The 20,918-nt window shown below is 43.0% G+C and overlaps 1 protein-coding gene across 1 annotated transcript in view; it reads left to right on the plus strand.

The window, feature by feature from the left end:
* Positions 1-18,843, plus strand: part of LOC116311536 — a 39,456-nt gene extending 20,613 nt beyond the window's left edge. The window contains exons 14-18 of the mRNA XM_039610929.1: positions 16,225-16,322; positions 17,264-17,335; positions 17,619-17,743; positions 17,830-17,998; positions 18,417-18,843. Coding sequence (XP_039466863.1) covers positions 16,225-16,322; positions 17,264-17,335; positions 17,619-17,657 — 209 coding nt within the window. The 3' untranslated portion in view covers positions 17,658-17,743; positions 17,830-17,998; positions 18,417-18,843. The remainder of the gene's footprint in view (positions 1-16,224; positions 16,323-17,263; positions 17,336-17,618; positions 17,744-17,829; positions 17,999-18,416) is intronic.
* The last annotated feature ends 2,075 nt before the right edge of the window (positions 18,844-20,918 follow it).

Raw genomic sequence — 20,918 nt, forward strand, 5'->3', positions numbered from 1 at the left:
GACACATGCTGTGACCTATGAGAAGGTGCAGTAACGGATCTTTTTTAGGAAAAGAAGAAAGCGGGGGAAAAGAAACTTAAGGAGAAACGAGAGCTAAAAAGACAGTGATAGTGTGATTTACGCATACCAGCAGACAGACGGTGACTGTTTGCGTCATTTAAAATGTTCTAATTTTGCATAAACATAAAAAACGAAGAATAGGGATCTAAGCTTTTTTGTCTATTACAGTTATAATCTTTCTTGTTTCTTTCTTTCTTTCTTTTGTTGTTTTTTTTGTTTTTGGTTTGGGGGGTTTGAGGGGAGGAGGAGGAGTTGTTTTTACTTTTTTGCTTTTTTGTAAGCTTCAAACAGGAAATGAGGAAATGTAAGAAGACAAAGTATTATTTCTTTGAACAGAAAGTGATCCATGCTGCACACGTGTGGTTTCCGTTCTGTGCGCACAGCAAAATACAAAAGTAATACCGAATATTTGACAATTGTGTACTCCAGATTTTATTGCTCTGTGCCTCCCGTGTCAGTTCGCAGTTATCCAGTAACAAAGCTTGGCATATGGCTCTGTTACATTTGTCCTAGTCTAAAGAAATCTCAACCTGCTTCATTAAAGAGGACATGAAAGGCTACACATATAAAGCACTTTATAAATGAGGACTGTGAGGAGGAGAGCCTGTTTGAGACAGGTGGTTCATTGTGTGGAGGAGTCCTCCACACAATGAACTTCATACAATGTAAGTCTATTACCCACAACCAACCAACCACATGACATATCAGTGACTACATCGGTGCCAGTTTATGAGAGGAGGTCTCCATGATGTAAATTAGCCTTTATATGTGTAGCATTTCATGTTCTCTTCTTCTGAACCACTTTGATGCCATCTGATATGTTCTGTGCTGGTTTGAGCACATTAAGCAAGCCTTTCTAAACTCTAGGACCAGGTCAATCAGGTCTTTGTTTTTTTTTTTTTTGCCTGTCCCATTTGGATCTTTAGCCATCACAACTGTTGTCTGAAGGCCAAGAAAGATGCCAAGCGGCTTTACTTTACCAATTGGATCATCATGGCCTTGCCATATTGGTCCATTTGATTGACCTTTATTATAATTATGTATTTATTTGATTTGATTTTTCGGTTGTTACAGACAGGACAGAGATGACTGGGGGATAGGACAGGGAGAAAAAATGAAAGAAAGAGAGGGAGAGAAAGAAAAATAGAGGGGAGAAGAGATGGTGAGAAAGGGGAGAAGAGAGGGAAAAAAGAAAGAAAAACAAACAAAACACCTGGATCACCTGTATGGGGATAAGAAAAAACAGATGAGAAAACAAACAAAACAGAGCAACATAATAAATACAACACCATCACAATAAACTAGCTAACAGTAGATAACAGTAGATACTAAATATTACATGTTATTGTGCAGTAAGCAAGATCGACAGCGCACAATGTGCTTTTGAGGTAGCAGCCAAGAAAGGTGTAGCTTGTGTCTGTGAACACCTGTGTGTACACCTGTGGATCAGCACGCTTGTATTCAAAAGGTTTCTCCATGTAATGATCTGCTAGGGAGTGTGGGGAGCCATAGCCCCGTCCCCCAGGGCATGAAGCAGGTATGGAGGAGATCCAGGCCCCAGACATCCAGAGGCCCCAGAATATGAGGACCCAAGGAGGACCACCGGCGGGCAACCGTGCCACCCTCCTGGGAAGAGCTGAGGAGAGCCGCAAACGAGAGGTCACCCAGCAGCCATGGAGCAGAGGCCAGAGGGGGTTGTAGTGATGTGCCCGCGGGCTCTGCCGGCAGCCAGCTGTGCCAGAGAGGACCAGGCCTCAGGCCCAGAGGCCAGACGCCTGAGGGCACCCCACACCCCGGAAGGGGCCCAGCTGGGCCACAGGTGCCAGGCCCCGCCAATCGGCCACCGCGAGTGAGCCGGTACATACATGAGCGCCCAGCCCCAGAGACACCAAGAACCACCAACACACCAACGTCTGAGGCCATCAGCCACCGGCAGGGAGTGTGGTGAGGGGAGACAGGCCTCCATACCTTGGAGAGCCTGAGATGTTCCCAGAGAGGTGAAGTCTAAGACCCAAGCTGACATATAGACACAGACGAACAGGTGCACGGAGACACAAACGTGCATTCCCACCCCCATATACACAAACAAATACTCGGCACTCACCTGGCATGGAGACAGACACAAATAGACACTGTACACACATTCACACTCCCCAAACATACTCTATATCCCAGGTCCGGGTACCCCTGCCTCCAGAGGGGCAAACCGTACCCGGACCCAGGAGATGTAACCCTTCTCTCTGGGGTGGAGGAAAGCAGACCACCTCATTATCTGCAGTAGCAGGGAGGCCCCGCATCCCAGACCCCAATCCGATCAATCAGGTCTTTTAGAGAAGCCCAGAGGTTCTAGACTTGAGCCTATCCTTTGTTTACCTACCTGAGAGCCACATACTGTAGCAGCTAGCTCTGTGGAGGTTGTACAGACATTCGGGGATCAGTACGCCCATGTAGACTTTCTCAGTTCAGAATCCACAACAAATGGCCCTCTAAGACAGTCAGATCACAGGGTCCTCTTACTGCCAAGTGGCAGTCAGTGATCTGGTTTTCCACTCTTCTCTGTCTGCTGAATGGAGACCCAGAGAAGAATGGACTTTTTGTACTAGCTGGCTGGAAAAGTATCACAGCTGTTACTGACTGATTTTAATACCCTGTAAAATGCAAGGACTTTGAAGTCCTTGAAGCTGTTGAGCTTGATTCCCTTCATGGTACAGGGGAAGTCTCTTCCCCTTCGCATGACATACTGTGGCATTTGAGGGAACCCTGTTGAGGCCAGCCGAGCAACTTCAACACTAAAGATGTATGTGATAGCTGTATTTGTATTTTTACCAAACTGATGACAAGTTAGTCAATGCACATTTCTTGGTGACACAGATTGTATGAGGCTCAGGGTGAGGCGTGCTGCAACATGTGGCCTCCCATTGGTTTAGCAAGCCTTAGAAAAGCCACCCTTTGAGACCAGGACAGGAATGCCCCAGAGAGAGAGGTCCAAGCATAGTGCTTTTCTTTTAGCAGTTATGGATAAAAGCTGGTGAATGAGCTGTGTGTCGTCTTTGTCAGCCGTATGTGGACAAAAGTTGTTTTCCCCAAGGCCTTGTCGGGAAATGAGCCCATAGAGCATCCGTTTCAATCAGAGTGGTACAAAAGGGCTCATTTGCTGGTCGGATCACTGCGGCTGCACATAACGGCAATACAGAGCTTCAGGCGCTCAGAGCAGCTCCTTGGGTAGAACAAGGGAAACGCTCTCCAAACAACAGCGTCCTCTCTGAATTGTTGACACGATAATACTAATGTATGAAACAGCAGCTGTGCCCGCACCCTCAGATATTATTTGTCCCTCTGTCGGGGCTGTGGCCACATCCTGGGTGGGAATGAGGGCTGTCCCACCATGGGTAACCTGTGCAGTGGCATCCTGGTCAGTCAGTCAGTCACTCTGGTCAATCAGAACATCTCAGTGTAAGAAGATTCTGGGATGGATGGATGGATGGATGGATGGATGGATGGATGGATGGATATAGGCAAATATATCACACATGTGAGTTTATTTATGCAAGATCTCAACCTCTGCAGAGCGCAAGGAGACACGTGCACTTTATTTGCTGCTGCTGGAAGTCATCCAGATATTTACAGAACTGATAGTTATCTTCAAAATGTCAGAAAACAGGGGGGAGGACGATCCTCTCCTTCCTTCTGTTTTCCTGCACCTGTGTTTAGCTTTTTAGAATGACTTTTCTGCCGTGAGAATGGCACTAAAATGATCAAGACAAACTGGAAGGAGTTTTTTTCATCTGTCCTGGGTGGGGAAGGAGATACAGATGAAAAAAAACTCTTTCCAGTTTGTCTTGATCATTTTAGTGCCATTCTCACAGCAGAAAAGCCATTCTCACTACTCTTAAGTTCTCGAATCAGTCACACATTTCCCACCCTGCACTTCTCAGCTGAATGTGAAAACTCAGAAAAACAGTTTGTACTTTTATCAAACACAACTCTTAACCAGCCCCCTTGCTGAATAGTGTCCAACATTGCATTTGTGTTTTAAATCAAATCACTTCAAACTTTTTTCAAATATGGATGAAAGAGTAAATACATTAACATGCTGTCAGAGGTTTATTATTTTTGACAATGTCTATCCTGTAATGCTTTGAGTTTCTGACTCATGATTGGCTAATTTAATATTTGCATTACTGTAGCGAGCAGTGGAAAAGGCTGTGCCTAATAAAGTGGTTACTGAATGTATACATGCGACTATACTGGACTATACAGTAGGTGGTGCTATGGTCTCAGACTGTATGCAGTTTTGTTGTCTGTTTTCTGATGCGTAGTGTTTCACAAGTATCATTTCACTTTCTCCATTAAGGAAATTTTGTAAAGTTTCCAAAAAATTCCTTCACATTTCATTTTTGTGTCTGAACACTTTTTAATCTACATTAGGTCTTCATTTTTTCAAGAACTCTTTCCCAAGTCAGTAAGTTTTTGAGAAAAACACTAAATATTTTGATGACTCCACGAGTCTTTAAAGGGTGCTGAAAAGTTTCTATTCATTCATCCCAGAGTTGAATTATTGACTGACTACTCATGTTTTGCCAAATGTGAAAAAGGCTTTGATTGTTGTTGTGTCTTTTGCACAAGTGAGTCTGTGTTAACTGATTCGAGAACTGCATTAAGTGCGGTGAGAGTGACTTTTCTGCTGTAAGAAGTGTGCCAAAGTGATTAAAAAAACAACTTAAAAGTTCAATTCAATTTTATTTATATAGCGCCAAATCACAACAACAGTCGCCTCAAGGCGCTTTATATTGTAAGGTAGACCCTACAATAATACATACAGAGAAAAACCCAACAATCATATGACCCCTATGAGCAAGCACTCTGGCGACAGTGGGAGGGAAAAACTCCCTTTTAACAGGAAGAAACCTCCAGCAGAACCCGGCTCAGGGACGGGCGGGGCCATCTGCTGCGAGCGGGGCAGATCAAATCAAAAGCCTGCCAGCTGAAAGGGCCACCGTGTGTAGCGACCTGTACGACAATAAGGTGACAGGTGAAGAAGTCACCAAGGTCGCAGCGTCCTACAAAGAGGAACTTGATAAGTTCAGAGCAATGAAAGAAACTGAATAGTGAAAGAAGGATATTAGAAGTGCAGCAAAGATGGAAATCCAAAAAGCACTGGTAGAAGATTAAAACAAACAGCTGGAAAAGAAGGAAAGTGAAATTGCAAAGAAGGAAGGGAGCACTGCAGGAGGAGAAGGCGGAAGAGGAGAAAACAAAGGCAGAAAAGGGAAGATCCTGAGCAGACAGGAAGAGTGTAAAAAAAAAGGAAAGAAGAGGAAGTGGAAAAGCAAGAAGAGGAAGCAAAGAAGTCATGGGAGGAGGAGAAGAAAGCAAAGAAGAAGAGAGAAAAATGTGCCAGTGACAGAGGAGGAGGAGACATCTGCTTCAGCTCAGGCTGAGCACTAATCTCCTCTTCCTCCCCACTCTCCCCACTTTTTTTTCCATCACTGCCTTCATCATCCATTTATATCTCCTGCCCTGCCTTTCCTTAATAAACCACTCCTTAAAAATCCAAATATTAATAAAAAAAAACCCTATCCCTGCCTCTGTGATGCTCTGCATTGTTGCTGATGGTTGCAGTGTAAACACCAGTGGTTATGACTTAAAAAGGACTAAAACAACAAAGGATAATTATTACTTTAATTATTTCTGTTTCATATTCAAATGCTAACATTAAATGGTGATTTTAAAGTTTAAAAATGAAAAAGCTATTTATTTAAATCTTGAAGACATCTTCACGGCACGCAGGGCTCGATTAAAAGACCAACAGGTCCAAGCTCCTCTAATAAAGGTTGGCGTCTGGGCTGTTGTGGAAAATTTTGAATACAACTGCAACCAGGTGAGCGTGTCTTTTGAAGTGAAGTTTATCAAAAATAGTGCAGAGGAGAAAACATTCAGGTCAAACACCAAAATGGTTTCCTGAGGAAGGACACCGCCCTGAACTCCTTTATACTCCCACAAACCCTCTCAAACAGAGAACATTCCACAGCACATCATATATCCCTATACCTTCAGTCCTGCTCATCTTTGACCCCCTCCCACTCTAAGAAAAGTTACGACCACCTGTCACCTCTCTTGAACGGGCTGCCCTGATGTCAACTCTACAATAGGCCTTCTGTGAAAGTGCAATAAACATGGGGCCCACTTGTGATAACATTCATGCATACTACTAAGTGAGAAAGTGATATATTACTCATGTGACATGGTTAAAATATGTGATTAATACATCAGAAAAGAAATCTGCCAGTACAGCTTTCATTCTTGTAGATGAGCTCAGAGTGCTGCTGCTAGGCGACTGAAGGCACCTCCCCTTTGAGGTCATCTGGGCACGCCCAGTTAGAAGGAGACCCAGAACTCGCTGCAGATTATACAGTCGCACACAAAAAAGAAAGTTTTATATGTAGTTTATATGCTGTGAAAAACTAAGTACACCTCCTGATTGGAGAACCACCTTTGTTAGCTGTAACTTCAAGTAAGCATTCTGTCTCTCACATTGTTGTGGAGGAATTTGGACCCACTCTTCTGCACAGGTACACAGTTACCTTGAGCTCCAATAAGAAGCCCCAAGGAGTACATGTAAAGTGAACCTTTTCACTATACCGTAGGGCAGGGGTCTCAAACTCCACTCCTCAAGGGCCGGTGTCCTGCAGCTTTTCCATGTGTCCGTGTTGCAACACAACTGAATAAAATGAGTAGGTAGGTCATTAGCAAGAGTACAGAACTTGACTGCATGCTGAAGTGGCAACCCATAACCCTACTCAAGTAAGTTTAAGTAAATGTAAGTGTTTGGAAAAATTTACTTCTGAAAGTACTTTTATTGCACCATGTTCATTCAGTCATGAGCTGCTGTAGCATGAATTAAATGGCTGAATTGTCACCTCAGCATGCAGTCAAGTTCTAGAGAGTCTTGCTAATTACCTACTAATTGTATTCAGGTGTGTTGCAAAAAGGACAACATCGTTTGAAGGTTGACTCACTGAGTTATGTTAAATCATTGGGAAATTCCATCCATCCATCCATTTTCTTCCACTTATCCAGTTATTTATTTTTTATTCATCTATTTTTTAATCTTAATGATTGTAGGTTAACAAGAACTGATGAAGAATAACACTGAGCCTCAGCTGGGGTAAAAGGCCTTAGAAAAAGGCTCATCATAGAGATCAGTGTTTTCTGGTCTTATCAAAACTTCTGAATTATCAGCACCGAGTTGTAAAAACTATTTATTGTAGTCCACTCCCTAATGACACTGATAACATATAACATTCTTATGTTTTAAATAACAAGCATGCACTGCCACTTTATCAGGTATCCCTTGCTGTGTTAGAACCCCATATTTTAGATTAATTTGAGTCTCATTAGTGTTGTTTTTTATATTTCTGTGTTCAGCTGATGTAATAAAATATAACTGTAAGGCTTTTACATGAGCAGTGTTCAAGTCAAATGAGCACCGCAGTCAAGTGAGCCCTCACATACGAAGTCACAGTCAAGCTGGCCGCACCTAAAACTGCACTATTCTAACGCATATTAAGGTTCGGATGCCGAATGGCTTAGAAACACGAGTCCTCTGTAAACAGGATTTCCCTATTTTACTACTCAATCCACTTCGAGTTTTGAAATATTAGCTGTTGATATATAACATATTAATTTATGATTCTCACACTACACATTGAAAATAACACAAAAATGTTACATATTCTGTAACAGTTGATCATATGTTTTCAAGATTTTTATTTGCCATTTGCGCACAGGACCAAATTCTTGGAATTCTTGTGCACAGCTCTCCAGGTCAAGTTACACTTTTTCCAAGATAAAAACAAAACAACTTAAAAAAGGAAAATAGGAATAAAGCAAGGAATGGAGCAATCATAGTATTTACTATATACAAAAACACTGTAGAGAGAGGGTGGTAATACACTTCCTAGTATTGCACGCATAATATTACACATTAGTCAGTGATTTATCACATTGTGCATGCGAAGCAAGGTGAGGTAGTGCTGTGTTAATTTAAGTGTTTTTGTGTTTTGCCATCAGTCTGACAGTTGCGGGGAAGAAGCTGTTGAAAAACTTTGTTCTGTGTGTGATGATGCTGTCCGCTCTGTTGTGTCTCAGGTTGTATGTGCAGTTTTTGTGTCTGAGCAGAGGGTGAGCTGGGTGGTGTGAGTCCCTGATAATTCTCTCTGCTCTTTTTCGGCAGCGGTGTGCGTACAGAGAGTCCATGGAAGGAAGTTTTGTTGCTATGATCCTCTCCAGAGACTTTATGACTCTTTGCAGAGCCTTCCTCTCTGCCTGTGTGGTGTTTCCATACCAGACAGTAATGCCTGCAGTGAGGATGCTCTCTATCAGTCCTCTGTAGGCCTGGGTGAGAGGGAGGTGGTTCATGCCGGCTTTCCTGAGCAGTCAAATGAAATAAAGCCTTTTCTGGGCTTTTTTCACTGTTGCTGTGGTGTTAAGAGTCCAGCTCAGGTCTGATCCCCATCTTATCTTAATGACCTTGTAGTACCACATCACCCTATTAGAGCACTTCGCTCTCGCACTGCAGGCCTACTTGTTGTTCCTAGAGTATTTAAAAGTAGAATGGGAGGGAGAGCCTTCAGGTTTCAGGCCCCTCTTCTGTGGAACCAGCTCACAGTTATGATTCGGGAGACAGACACTATCTCTACTTTCAAGATTAGGCTGAAAACTTTCCTTTTTGGTAAAGCATATAGTTAGGGCTGGACCAGGTGACCCTGAATCCTCCCTTAGTTATGCTGCAATAGACGTAGGCTGCCGGGGGATTCCCATGATGCATTGAGTTTTCCTTTCCAGTCACCTTTCTCACTCACTATGTGTTAACAGACCTCTCTGCATTCAATCATACCTCTTATTAATCTCTGGCTCTCTTCCACAGCATGTCTTTATCCTGTCTTCCTTCTCTCACCCCAACCGGTCGCAGCAGATGGCCGTTAAAAGGGAGTTTTTCCTTCCCGCTGTCGCCAAAGTGCTTGCTCATTTTTTTTCTGTTTTTTTTTCCCGATCACTTTTTCCTGTTGTGCCAAAAAGCGATTGTCTGCCAGAAAGTGATTGCCGTCCGCGGGAGCGCGTGCAGCTGCTTAACTCTGTAGCGCCCAGATTACTTACTAGTCAGCTACTTCCGTGCAACTGATATAAGATGCGGTAAGCTGAAGACAGCTTCAACTGTCTGTTTGTTGAAAAATAGTAACGCGACCGCACTGCATTTTCATGTTAGTAACGGTAGCGGCGTTGTAACGATAGGAATAGTAATTAGTTTACTCGTTACTGAAAAAAGTAACGCCATTAGTTACGCCGTTACTTGTAACGCCGTTATTCCCATCACTGGTAAGTAATGCACACAGCCATCATATTTTAAAAAAGGTGAGCTCAACAGTGAAGGTACGGTCCCCCATACAGTCCATACACACTTTGTCATAGATGTAAGAGCACTGAAAAAAGGTGTAATAATAAATAAAACCTTAAATGTTAATTGAGTCATTTTATTTTTTTCTAAATTCAAAAATTACTTTCTGTCCACCATTTGTGTGACTAACGGTCTCACTACCATGTGACTGTTGTTGTAATTTGGTGATGTATAGATAAAAGTGAATTGAGACTTCTGCTGTACAGGGGTCCTGTGATGGGCCATGTGCAATCACACAAAAGAACAACTTAAATTTCACCATAACCCTGACTGGAGAAAAGGGCAGTTTGGAATTCTAATTGACATTACAACTGTTGCACATTGCTCTAAAATCAGTGCTGTGAGAGTGACTTTAAGATCACAACCTGATTTTAAACAGTATCTAACATCAACATTCTTGCCCCTGGAAATAGCTCTAAGATATTAAGAGAATATGGCAAATGATATCACAGGATGGCCAAAAAATGGACTTTAAAATGAGATCTTCTTGTTTCATTGGAACAGTAAAGTACTGTAACAAAGAATAAGTGCACCTATGTAAGAACAAATATCACTGCTATGGAGTTTCCATGCTTTACATACAGACTCAGGGCTGCTAGTCTCCTCTTAGCATTTTCTTATTTAAATGTTGGTGACTTAGAACCTCAAAGTTTAGCAGCACAACACTTGTTTCCATTTTCCATCAAACATTTATTTTAGGCATCTGTGTTTATCTGTGCAATATGTCACCAATTTTTTATTCAATAACCACAAAGTAAACAAATACAAGATTAAATATTTTATTTATCAAAGATACATAATTACACATTAATACAATGAACAACCTTCTATAAAAATTACACACGGTGTAAGAAAAACATTATAACATACAAATAAGTGTTTTATGAAAATCTGACATACTTTCAAAGCACAAGAATAAAAAATTTTTAAAAATCATGTTCTATGATGATCACATTGCATGTATCACATTTTCAAAGCATAATATAGGCAGCAAATTGTTCACAAAAACAGCTGTAGAGAACTTACACACCTTTACTTTTTTCCACAGTGCCTGTATGCCTCTTCCAAAACTTGGTGCTTGTCATCAGCAGACACAATAACTCACAATTATCTAAGACGTGCAAATGTCCGTCGCTTCTTCACAATCATTTATCCCCGTTGCTCTCCTCAGATCCAGATGCAGAGTCTTCTGAACTGGGAGGTAAAATGGTTCTGGTGGTTCATCAAAAATATCTCAAAAAGCGATGTTTTAAGTGAAAAAAAGCCTGAATGTGGTGAGGGGACTAGAAACACTGGGTTGCAGAGCAGTTGGTAAGGACTTGTGTATTTCTGGAGAGTCTGCAAAGTCCACAAAACTGTCTTGGTTGATTTCAAAAACTTCCCTCGTGGGAAGGCTGTAAATTCGACTCATTGGTCAGATCAAAGCCATCCCCCTATGTTTCAGTGGTCGAAGCCAGAGCCTGCCTCTCTGAAATTGGTTTATTGATCCGTGTTTTTTCTTATTGGTAAAATCTAGGGCCACCTCTATTTTAAGTAATATGTCTCGAGTAAGACAGATTGTCATTTTACCCACACTGGCTGCTGTGTCAAGAAGCATTTTTAAATTTCTAGGGGATCATGAATCCTGTAAGACCGTATCTGTAGGAGTTTGGAGAATCTGGGCTACATCTATTTATAATTGGTTAATCTAGAGTCGCACTGACTGCCATAAACTTATTTCCGTTATTACTTCCTGGGTCATAAATCATTTTACTGGGGGTCATAAACCACTCATTTTGACATAAGGTGTGTAATCTGTCTACAACATTAACAACCAGCAGCTGAAACCAGCGAAGTCATATGTGTGTGTGTGTGTGTGTGTGTGTGTGTGTGTGTCGGTCGCAGTTGACACAGTGTCACTAGTTAGGTCATCATGTTTATGCTGATTGAGTCCAAAATTATTTAGGCCAAATATTTAAAGCAGTGAAATTGCATACACATTTTCAATTTATTTCAGTCACACAAATGCAGAAAATGCAGAAATATTTATTTGCAGCATTTTCTCTAATTTATTATGAGAATGCCTGATCACTTATGTTTGGTGCTTAACTTAAATATATCAGAAGTGATAATATGTTTTCTCTATCCACATTCACTCTGACCCACATACTCAATACATAAAAGTGATGAGCAAACTGTATGCCTCGACACATTTACATTTACACGTTTAATTCAGTTAGCTGGAAGGCTCAGATGAGCACAGACCTTTTAGATATTACATTCCTATTACTTGAGTACTATATTCGGGCACAGCTTCCACCTGGGCAGCCTGCATCTCTATTTTCTGTAGTTCTATAATATGACAACCTGTCCAAGTATCTTTGTCACCAGTTTGCTTGCAGTTATTTTAATTCATTCAATCAAACAAAAAAGGTTGTTTTCTTCACCCTTCATTTTATATCCTTTTTTGATTTTATATCCATTCAGATGGAGCCAGCCAGGGCAGAGGATCTGCCAGCCGATCCTCTGCCCCGCTTTCTGGTGTTTTCAGCTCTTCTTTGACTGGTGATGTAAGCTACCCGCTGTCCTTTCCCCCTGTTGGATGTGTCAGCAAGTCGCTCTCCTCTGCCCTGGCTGGTGATTTCAGTTTTGGCCTGACTGGTGATGTCATCAAGCCACTCTCCTCTGCCCTGACAAGTGATGTCAGCAAGTCGCTCTCCTCTGCCCTTTCTGGTGATGTTAGCAAGCCACTGTACCTTTGCCCTGGTTGGTTATGTCAGCAAGTCGCTCCCCTCTGGCTTGGCTGGTGATGTCAGCAAGTCGCTTTCCGCTGCGCTTTCTGGTGTTTTCTGCTTTTCCTTGACTGATGATTTCAACAAGCCACTCTCCTCTGACCCACTCGTGATGTCAGCAAGTTGCTCTCCTCTGTTTGGCTGGTGATATCAGCAAACCAGTGTCCTCAACCTTGGTTGGTGATTTCAGTTTTGGTCTTACTGGCTACTATCCTCTGCCCTGGCTCAGGCAATTCAAACTTTATGATGTTTTTATGAAATTAAATGTGTTTTACTAATACACAGACTTTTACATAATCGCTGCTCAGTGACTTCGTGGTTCCTCTTACATGTCAGGTTCAGTAGCGGGTGGAGGATCTATTGGAAATCCTCTCCCCAGCCCTCTGCATGACCTCTTTCACTACATCCATGAATCTTCTCTGAGGTCTTCCTCTTTCCCTCCAGCCTGGCAGCTCCATCATTCACCACATCATTGGCCAATGTGTCCACTATAACTGAGTACAATATTTCATCTCCAGGTGGCAACAGACTGAAGAAAACGCTCAAACTTTATCTAAAATAACAAACATAAAATACTCACTTCAGAAAACAGTAATATGAAGATCAGTCATCAAATCATCAAAAAGGTTTCACCCTCTAATTGTCCTGTGAGCGGTCCAGATGACAAACGCGCCTCGTTTGCTTTGACAGGGACCTCCGCGGCCACCGTACAGAGGACGTGAACAAAGATGGTGCTGGACAGGGGCGATTTTAGCCCAATGAATCAAAGCACCCCCAAAGATTTCTTACTTTTTTTGGACAATATTTGCTGTCTGTGTGACACACTGCTAAAAATATAAAAACCATACAGTACAGTACTTGGTTGAGACATAACATTTTAACAACAAAAGTATAGATAACACCCCCCCCCCCCAAAAATGGTTTGTTCCAGCTCGGCTCTCCCCTACTCTGGCTCAAGCTCCATTGCTGCCAGAGCGGCAGCAGACGCAGCAGAGCGGTACCTGGCTTAAAACGGGACATGTTAGCTGCATTTAACCTTCAGTTACTCTTTATAAAGTTAGGTAGGAGTCATAACATGTTTCTTTTTAGCTGAAAAACATTACACCAGGTAACCTGCAGTGTTGAAAACATGTTTTCCGACGATGTTTGCTACCCTACAATCGGTCCTGCTCTGTAGTAAAATCAGCGACATTTGACCGTCCTGTTGCTCCCACTGAAATGTATACAGCCAATTTAAAATCTAAAACTTAAAATTGTCCGTAGCCTGCTGTTGTTACCACTGTCCTGTTTGAAGTGGATACTAACTAGCTAACTGACTGAATGCCCATAAACCTTAAAACTCCGGTTGTGTGTGTGTTTGTGTACAGAGAAACAGCCAGGTTCATAAGGGATATAAGGAAGTTTTTTCAAAAAAAGGAGCCACATTCAGGTAAAAGTGTAAAATCAAATGATCCGTCAATCAAAAATAATGTTGGATCAGTGTTTCAATATTTATATCTTTTATTAGATGTTCATGTGGTTTGGTTATTTGCCTTTTGGTTGAAAGTAGACTGAGAGTGGACTTTTTGTTAGTGATCTTAATGTTATTATTACTGTTTTTATAGAGCTGCAGGGTTTTATTCTAACATATACATGTTAAAAAGAAATACAGTGGCTTGCAAAAGTATTCGGCCCCCTTGAACTTTTCCACATTTTGTCACATTACAGCCACAAACATGAATCAATTTTATTGGAATATGTCTCTACCAGCTTTGCACATCTAGAGACTGAAATCCTTGCCCATTCTTCTTTGCAAAACAGCTCCAGCTCAGTCAGATTAGATGGACAGCGTTTGTGAACAGCAGTTTTCAGATCTTGCCACAGATTCTTGATTGGATTTAGATCTGGACTTTGACTGGGCCATTCTAACACATGGATATGTTTTGTTTTAAACCATTCCAGTGTTGCCCTGGCTTTATGTTTAGGGTCGTCGTCCTGCTGGAAGGTGAACCTCCGCCCCAGTCTCAAGTCTTTTGCAGACTCCAAGAGGTTTTCTTCCAAGATTGCCCTGTATTTGGCTCCATCCATCTTCCCATCAACTCTGACCAGCTTCCCTGTCCCTGCTGAAGAGAAGCACCCCCAGAGCATGATGCTGCCACCACCATATTTGACAGTGGGGATGGTGTGTTCAGAGTGATGAGCAGTGTGTTTTCCGCCACACATAGCGTTTTGCATTTTAGCCAAAAAGTTCCATTTTGGTCTCATCTGACCAGAGCACCTTCTTCCACATGTTTGCTGTGTCCCCCACATGGCTTGTGGCAAACTGCAAACGGGACTTCTTATGGTTTTCTGTTAACAATGGCTTTCTTCTTGCCACTCTTCCATAAAGGCCAACTTTGTGCAGTGCACGACTAATAGTTGTCCGATGGACAGATTCCCCCACCTGAGCTGTAGATCTCTGCAGCTCGTCCAGAGTCACCATGGGCCTCTTGGCTGCATTTCTGATCAGCGCTCTCCTTGTTCGGCCTGTGAGTTTAGGTGGACGGCCTTGTCTTGGTAGGTTTACAGTTGTGCCATACTCCTTCCATTTCTGAATGATCGCTTGAACAGTGCTCCGTGGGATGTTCAAGGCTTGGGAAATCTTTTTGTAGCCTAAGCCTGCTTTAAATTTCTCAATAACTTTATCCCTGACCTGCCTGGTGTCTAAATCCAATCGAGAATCTGTGGCAAGATCTGAAAACTGCTGTTCACAAACGCTGTCCATCTAATCTGACTGAGCTGGAGCTGTTTTGCAAAGAAGAATGGGCAAGGATTTCAGTCTCTAGATGTGCAAAGCTGGTAGAGACATTCCCTAAAAGACTGGCAGCTGTAATTGCAGCAAAAGGTGGTTCTACAAAGTATTGACTCAGGGGGCTGAATAATTACGCACACCCCACTTTTCAGTTATTTATTTGTAAAAAATGTTTGGAATCATGTATGATTTTGGTTCCACTTCTCACGTGTACACCACTTTGTATTGGTCTTTCACGTGGAATTCCAATAAAATTGATTCATGTTTGTGGCTGTAATGTGACAAAATGTGGAAAAGTTCAAGGGGGCCGAATACTTTTGCAAGCCACTGTAGTCCAGTTATTAAAAAAAAAATCCAACTTAAAGGAGAGGATCGACCGTAGGTGATGTTACTTTGTGGTTTATTTAACCAGGACCACCTGAAGGATTTTGGGTGTTTTACTGAAGTAAAAGATGTTTTTTTGGCTCCAGCTGTGAAGCGAATTTAAGTTAAGTATTTAGCTGGTTCAGATCCTGTTTGATGATCTTTCAGACAATAATACGAGAACAGAATGAGATAAATTTAATGTTTTCACAGCGTGATTTGGTTTGATTGAAAGGAAACACTAAAACTACTATTAAAGGCCAATTCAGGGACACAACATCCAACTTTTTCCAGGCCTAAATTGATAGCAGGCTTTTCTGCTACTTTCTCCTTTCCCTGCTCTCTGTCTCACTGTGAGTGGACCCCCTCACACATGGAGAGGAGCAGAGAGATATTGTGAACATTATGTTGTTGTAAGTGCATCGAAAGCTTCCTCCCAGGAGTCCCACTGAGCATGAAGAGACAATGAAGCCGACAGGGAAAACATCACCATCAGTGGAGCTTTTCATGGTCACACTCTGTGTTTAAAACTTTTGCAGACCTGTAAGCTGTTACTGTGGCAGGTTTGAAATCCCTTAAACTGCTGAGCCTTTGAGCTTTCAGCTGTTTTCTCCTGCTCAGAATGAACCTCTGTGAGGCGACTGTGTGCTGAATCACGATTAGCAGTCCTGATGATTTCCCTTTGGTTTACATGCTGGAAAAACTACACAGAACTTTATAGAAATTAGCTGAGTCCATGGGACTTTTGTCACTGATACCAACTGTTGACCGACTGATGGAAACTGTGTGTTTGTATCCAACAGCTCGGGTGGAGGCCGGTCAGCGCAGAGTTTTGGATGAAGCCACCAGACAGAGGAGGCTGGCCCGTCAGCTGGAGGCTCTGGAAAAAGACAACTTCCAGGTCCGTGTCTGTGATTTAAGTTGACTGACAGCTTTTCTGCTCTCACTGAACTCTAACATCCACACAGAGCTTCACTCTGTACACTGGGTTCACTTCATCCATCTCACATTCACATAGAAACAAGCACAGGTGGAGATTTTAAGCGGGACTTCTTTAGAAATCCTCTAACATTGAATTGTGCAGTTCAGGCGACTAATCAGAAGAAAGCTTAGAGCTCTCTCTGTGTATGTCACACATTACAGTAACCTGTAAGGCGCATGAGCTGCTAGATCACTGATGTTCTGCTTCTGTCAGGGTCAGAGGTCACGACCCTCTAACCCTCTTTCACCATCTCCAGCTGCTCCCTGTGGTCTTACAGAAACTAGAAGTGGTGAATGAATATACATAAACGTGCTGTTGGTATAATGAAATACAAAGATTTTAAATATGTCCACCTGTTAGTGATGCTGATTGGCTCATGTATGTCTGACGGGCTGCTCCACAGACGGCTCTTCAATAGTGAAGATTTCATTTCTGTTGATCTCTAATCTGAAACTTAACCTGGTCCGCAGCACATTAAGTTCAGAGCATAAGTTATAAGTTGCCATGGTGATTTACCCGGGGAAGTAGTGACCCACCTTCATAGTACAAAAAACCCAGGATTATCCCTGAAGTCACCTGGATAAGATGAAAGCCTGCTTCACTGGAGGTCTCTGGAAATAATAACTTCTTCACTCATGTTGACTTTTAGTGAGTTACTGCCAGCTTTGGTGCGCTGGGATTTAACAGGAAGTGAACAAGCTCTCTGTTGTTTAGAAACAGGAAGTGACAAAGGTGAAATCCTCTCCTTCCCCAGCCCCCTGCTGGTCATGACAAAGAATGAAGATTTACAACACTGCCCCCATCTTTAATAAACAGTCTGTAATGTTGCTCAGCGATGACATCTTGTTTTGTGTTTCCAGGATGACCCTCTGTCCTCCCTCCCCCAGGTCCTACTGCCTGCCTACCTGCCTTCAGTAAGTCTGAAGAACCAGGTGAGTTTTTCACCCTCTGATCTGCACATGAAACCTACACTTTTGACAAAAGGGCATCTTCCTGACCATCCCTTTCACAATAAAAGCTCTTTAGATATCTCTACTGTGTTCTTGTACTAGCAGAAAGTCTTACAGAGGTACACGGTAGCAGCTGAAATCATTATTCCTTGAAACTTGAGTAGCTGTATATAGGCTGGTACTTATAAAGTACTTTTCTACTCTAATTAAGTATTCAAAGAACTTTTCACATTGTTCACACAGCTTTGACATTTCTTGTATTCAGAGGCATCTGGAGCAATTCGGGTTTCATCATCCTTCCTAATGATACTTTGGTATTCAAACTGGAGGAGCTGAGACCACTTCAAGCAGAGTTTCAGGAAGAACTTCACCACACTGCTGGAGGAGGTGGTGAGTCACACGCCCTCTCTCCTCTCTCTGATTGGCTGAAAGATGGTCGTCAGCTGACCCACTGTCCCCTCTCCTTTGATTGGTAGAATCTCTCAGAGAAGCCGGAGCCTAACTACCTGTCAGTGGCAGCCCGCCATTCTCGCTAACTGCACATCACTTCTGCTGCGTCTGCGGGTTCCCGTCGCACTACACCTGCACCACCTGCGGGGGGCGGTACTGCAGCACCAAGTGTCTGTGCACACACAGAGAGACGAGGTAAACATACCACATGTTTGTAAGAGATCTGGTTGCTCAGGTTAGATAGATGTTCAGCACCAGTTACCATGACGATGTACCAGGTCAGAAGTTTACCTCATGTCAGCGAGCAACTTCTCCAAAAAGGGCCGCCTCTTGTGACTGGATGGACACTTTGGCGGTCTTGGTTCAGTTTTGCAGGGTCGCTGTAAGAACTTGAACCACTACAAGCAGAACGAGGACCACCATCTCTAAGAGTCGGAGGTTATCTGCAGGATCAGGCTCACTGAAAAGGGAGCTGCAGGTCTAAACAGACTTTAAACGCTCTCTGACCTCACAGCTGGAGGTGCTGTGATGTCACCATCTAAAGAAACTGGAAAATCTCCTGACCAGAGTTCATGCTTAACAACATCTTTTTTTCTCCTGTGTGTCTCTGCAGGTGTTTGAAGTGGACGCTCTAACTCCCACCACCTTGTTGCCATGGTGATGGAGGTGAGGGTTGCATATGGGATGCATGAAGCTGCATCATAAAGAGAGTTTGAACCCTTTCTGGCTCCGCTGGCTGCTGTGAGAGCAGCTGGACAGAGACTCACCTGTGCAGGTGGACAGGAGGCTGCTTGTGATGTCACAGGACTGCAGATTCACTCAGGAGTTTTGGCTGCTTCAGTATTTCTGTATATTTTTCTTTACACTGTCAGTTCTTTGTTTACCTGTCAAAACTTAGCTCAGGGTGCAAATGAAGAGACATGCCTGGGTTTGTTGCATCATCATCATCATCTGAGTGGACAGAATCAGATTAATTGTAAATATCTGTGTATCTGTAACTTTAATGTTTTCTTTATATTTCAATAAATCAGATCTGACTTCACACAAAGTCTCCTGATCCAGGACTGGAAATATCAGCGACTCGATCTACTGCATCCATCTGCAGTCATGTTTCTGTCTCTACGAGCCGCTCACATCACTTGAGATTTTTCTAAGTACAAGTCATTCCACATTATTTCATCAAACACCTCCCACCTGACCATCAAACATCTGACTGAAAAAATTCCAGCAGAAAGTTTTAAACATTTCTTACAAACTCAAATTGATTATACTTTGCTTCAGAGAATAAAGAGGCGGACTTAAAGTCAAAGGTTAAATTCCATCTAAGCTGTTGTTTGTGTCAGAGTTTGATGCTGGTGTTGGTCTGATGGAAGAGTTACAGTAACAGGGGGTGGGCAACTCCAGGCCTCAAGGGCGGTGTCCTGCAGGTTTTAGATGTGTCCTTGATCCAACACAGCTGATTTAAACGGATAAATTACCTCCTCAACATGTCCTGAAGTTCTCCAGAGGCCTGGTAATGAACTAGTCATTTGATTCAGGTGTGTTGACCCAGGGAGATGTCTAAAACCTGCAGGACACCAGTCCTTGAGGCCTGGAGTTGCCCAGCCCTGCAGTAACTGCTGGTTGTTTAGTGAGAGGAGCCAAAAACACACGTTTACAATCTATTTCACTTTTATAGATCTGTAACAAAGTGAATCCATCTAAACACCACCTGTTTTTGCGTGACTGGATAACACTCCCACTATTGGGGAAACTGACAAATAACCAGAACAAAGTCTGAAACAAAAGCTGCCCAACAGCTGCAACACTGAGTCACACTTTATGTTCTGAGCTTCAGGAAAGGTTTTTTGACCTGCAACAAACATCTGCACTCTGCTGTGACACTCACACATTTTTGGAGATAAAATATCTTAATTTCAGGAGCAGGCGCACTCCTCCAAACATGCCCTTTCCGGTTCTTATCTATGTATATGATCCCTCAGTTCTACAAGCTGTTCATTCTCGTTTTCCTGGCTTTAAAGAACCTGTGTGAGTCGTTCTTACAGGAGAAAGATCAGAGAGCTTCAGAGGCTCTCTGCAGTCTGCACTTTGAGAAACTCAAACTGTTCTGTCTGGACCATCAGCAGCCAGTGTGTCTCGTCTGCAGAGACTCAGAAAAACACACCAAGCACAGATTCAGACCCATCGATGAAGCTGCACAACAACACAAGAAGGAACTTCAGGAAACTCTGGAGGCCTTAAAGAAGAAGTTAAAGGTTTGTGAAGAAGTTCAAGTGAAGTTTGATCAAACAGCAGAACACATTAAGGTCCAGGCCCAGCACACAGAGAAGCAGATTAAGGAGCAGTTTAAGAAGCTTCACCAGTTTCTAGCAGAGGAAGAGGAGGCCAGGCTGGCCGCACTGAGGGAGGAAGAGGAGCAGAAGAGTGGGATGATGAAGGAGAAGATGGAGTCTCTGGACAGAGAGATAGCAGCTCTTTCAGACACAGTCAGAGCCACAGAAGAGGAGCTGAGAGCTGAAGGAGTCTCATTCCTGCACAACTACAAGGCTGCAGTGACAAAAGTCCAGCGCTGCCCCCTGCTGGATGATCCACAGCTGCCCTCAGGAGCTCTGATAGACTGAGCCAAACACCTGGGCAACCTGACCTTCAACATCTGGAACAACATGAAGGACATGGTCTCCTACACTCCTCTCATTCTGGACCCAAACACTGCTCATCCAGACCTTATCCTGTCTGAAGATCTGACCAGCGTGAGAGAAGGAGAGAGGCAGCGGCTTCCTGATAATCCAGAGAGGTTTGATTGGTTCTATTCTGTCCTGGGCTCTGAGGGCTTTAACTCAGGGACTCACAGCTGGATGTCGAGGTTGGAGACGGTACAAGCTGGATGCTTGGTGTGTAAGAGTCTATCAAGAGGAAGGGAAACACAGAGTCTGGATTTTGGGGAGTAATGTTCTGTTTAGGTAAATACTCAACACGCTCACCATCAGCTGGATTCACTGCTCTCTCAGTTCAGAAGAAGCTCCAGAGGATCAGAGTTAATCTGGACTGGAACAGAGGAAAGCTGTCGTTCTCTGATCCCGACACTAACACACACATACACACCTTCACACACACT

Source organism: Oreochromis aureus, linkage group 4 (assembly GCF_013358895.1).
Source record: "Oreochromis aureus strain Israel breed Guangdong linkage group 4, ZZ_aureus, whole genome shotgun sequence".
Lineage (NCBI taxonomy): Eukaryota > Metazoa > Chordata > Actinopteri > Cichliformes > Cichlidae > Oreochromis > Oreochromis aureus.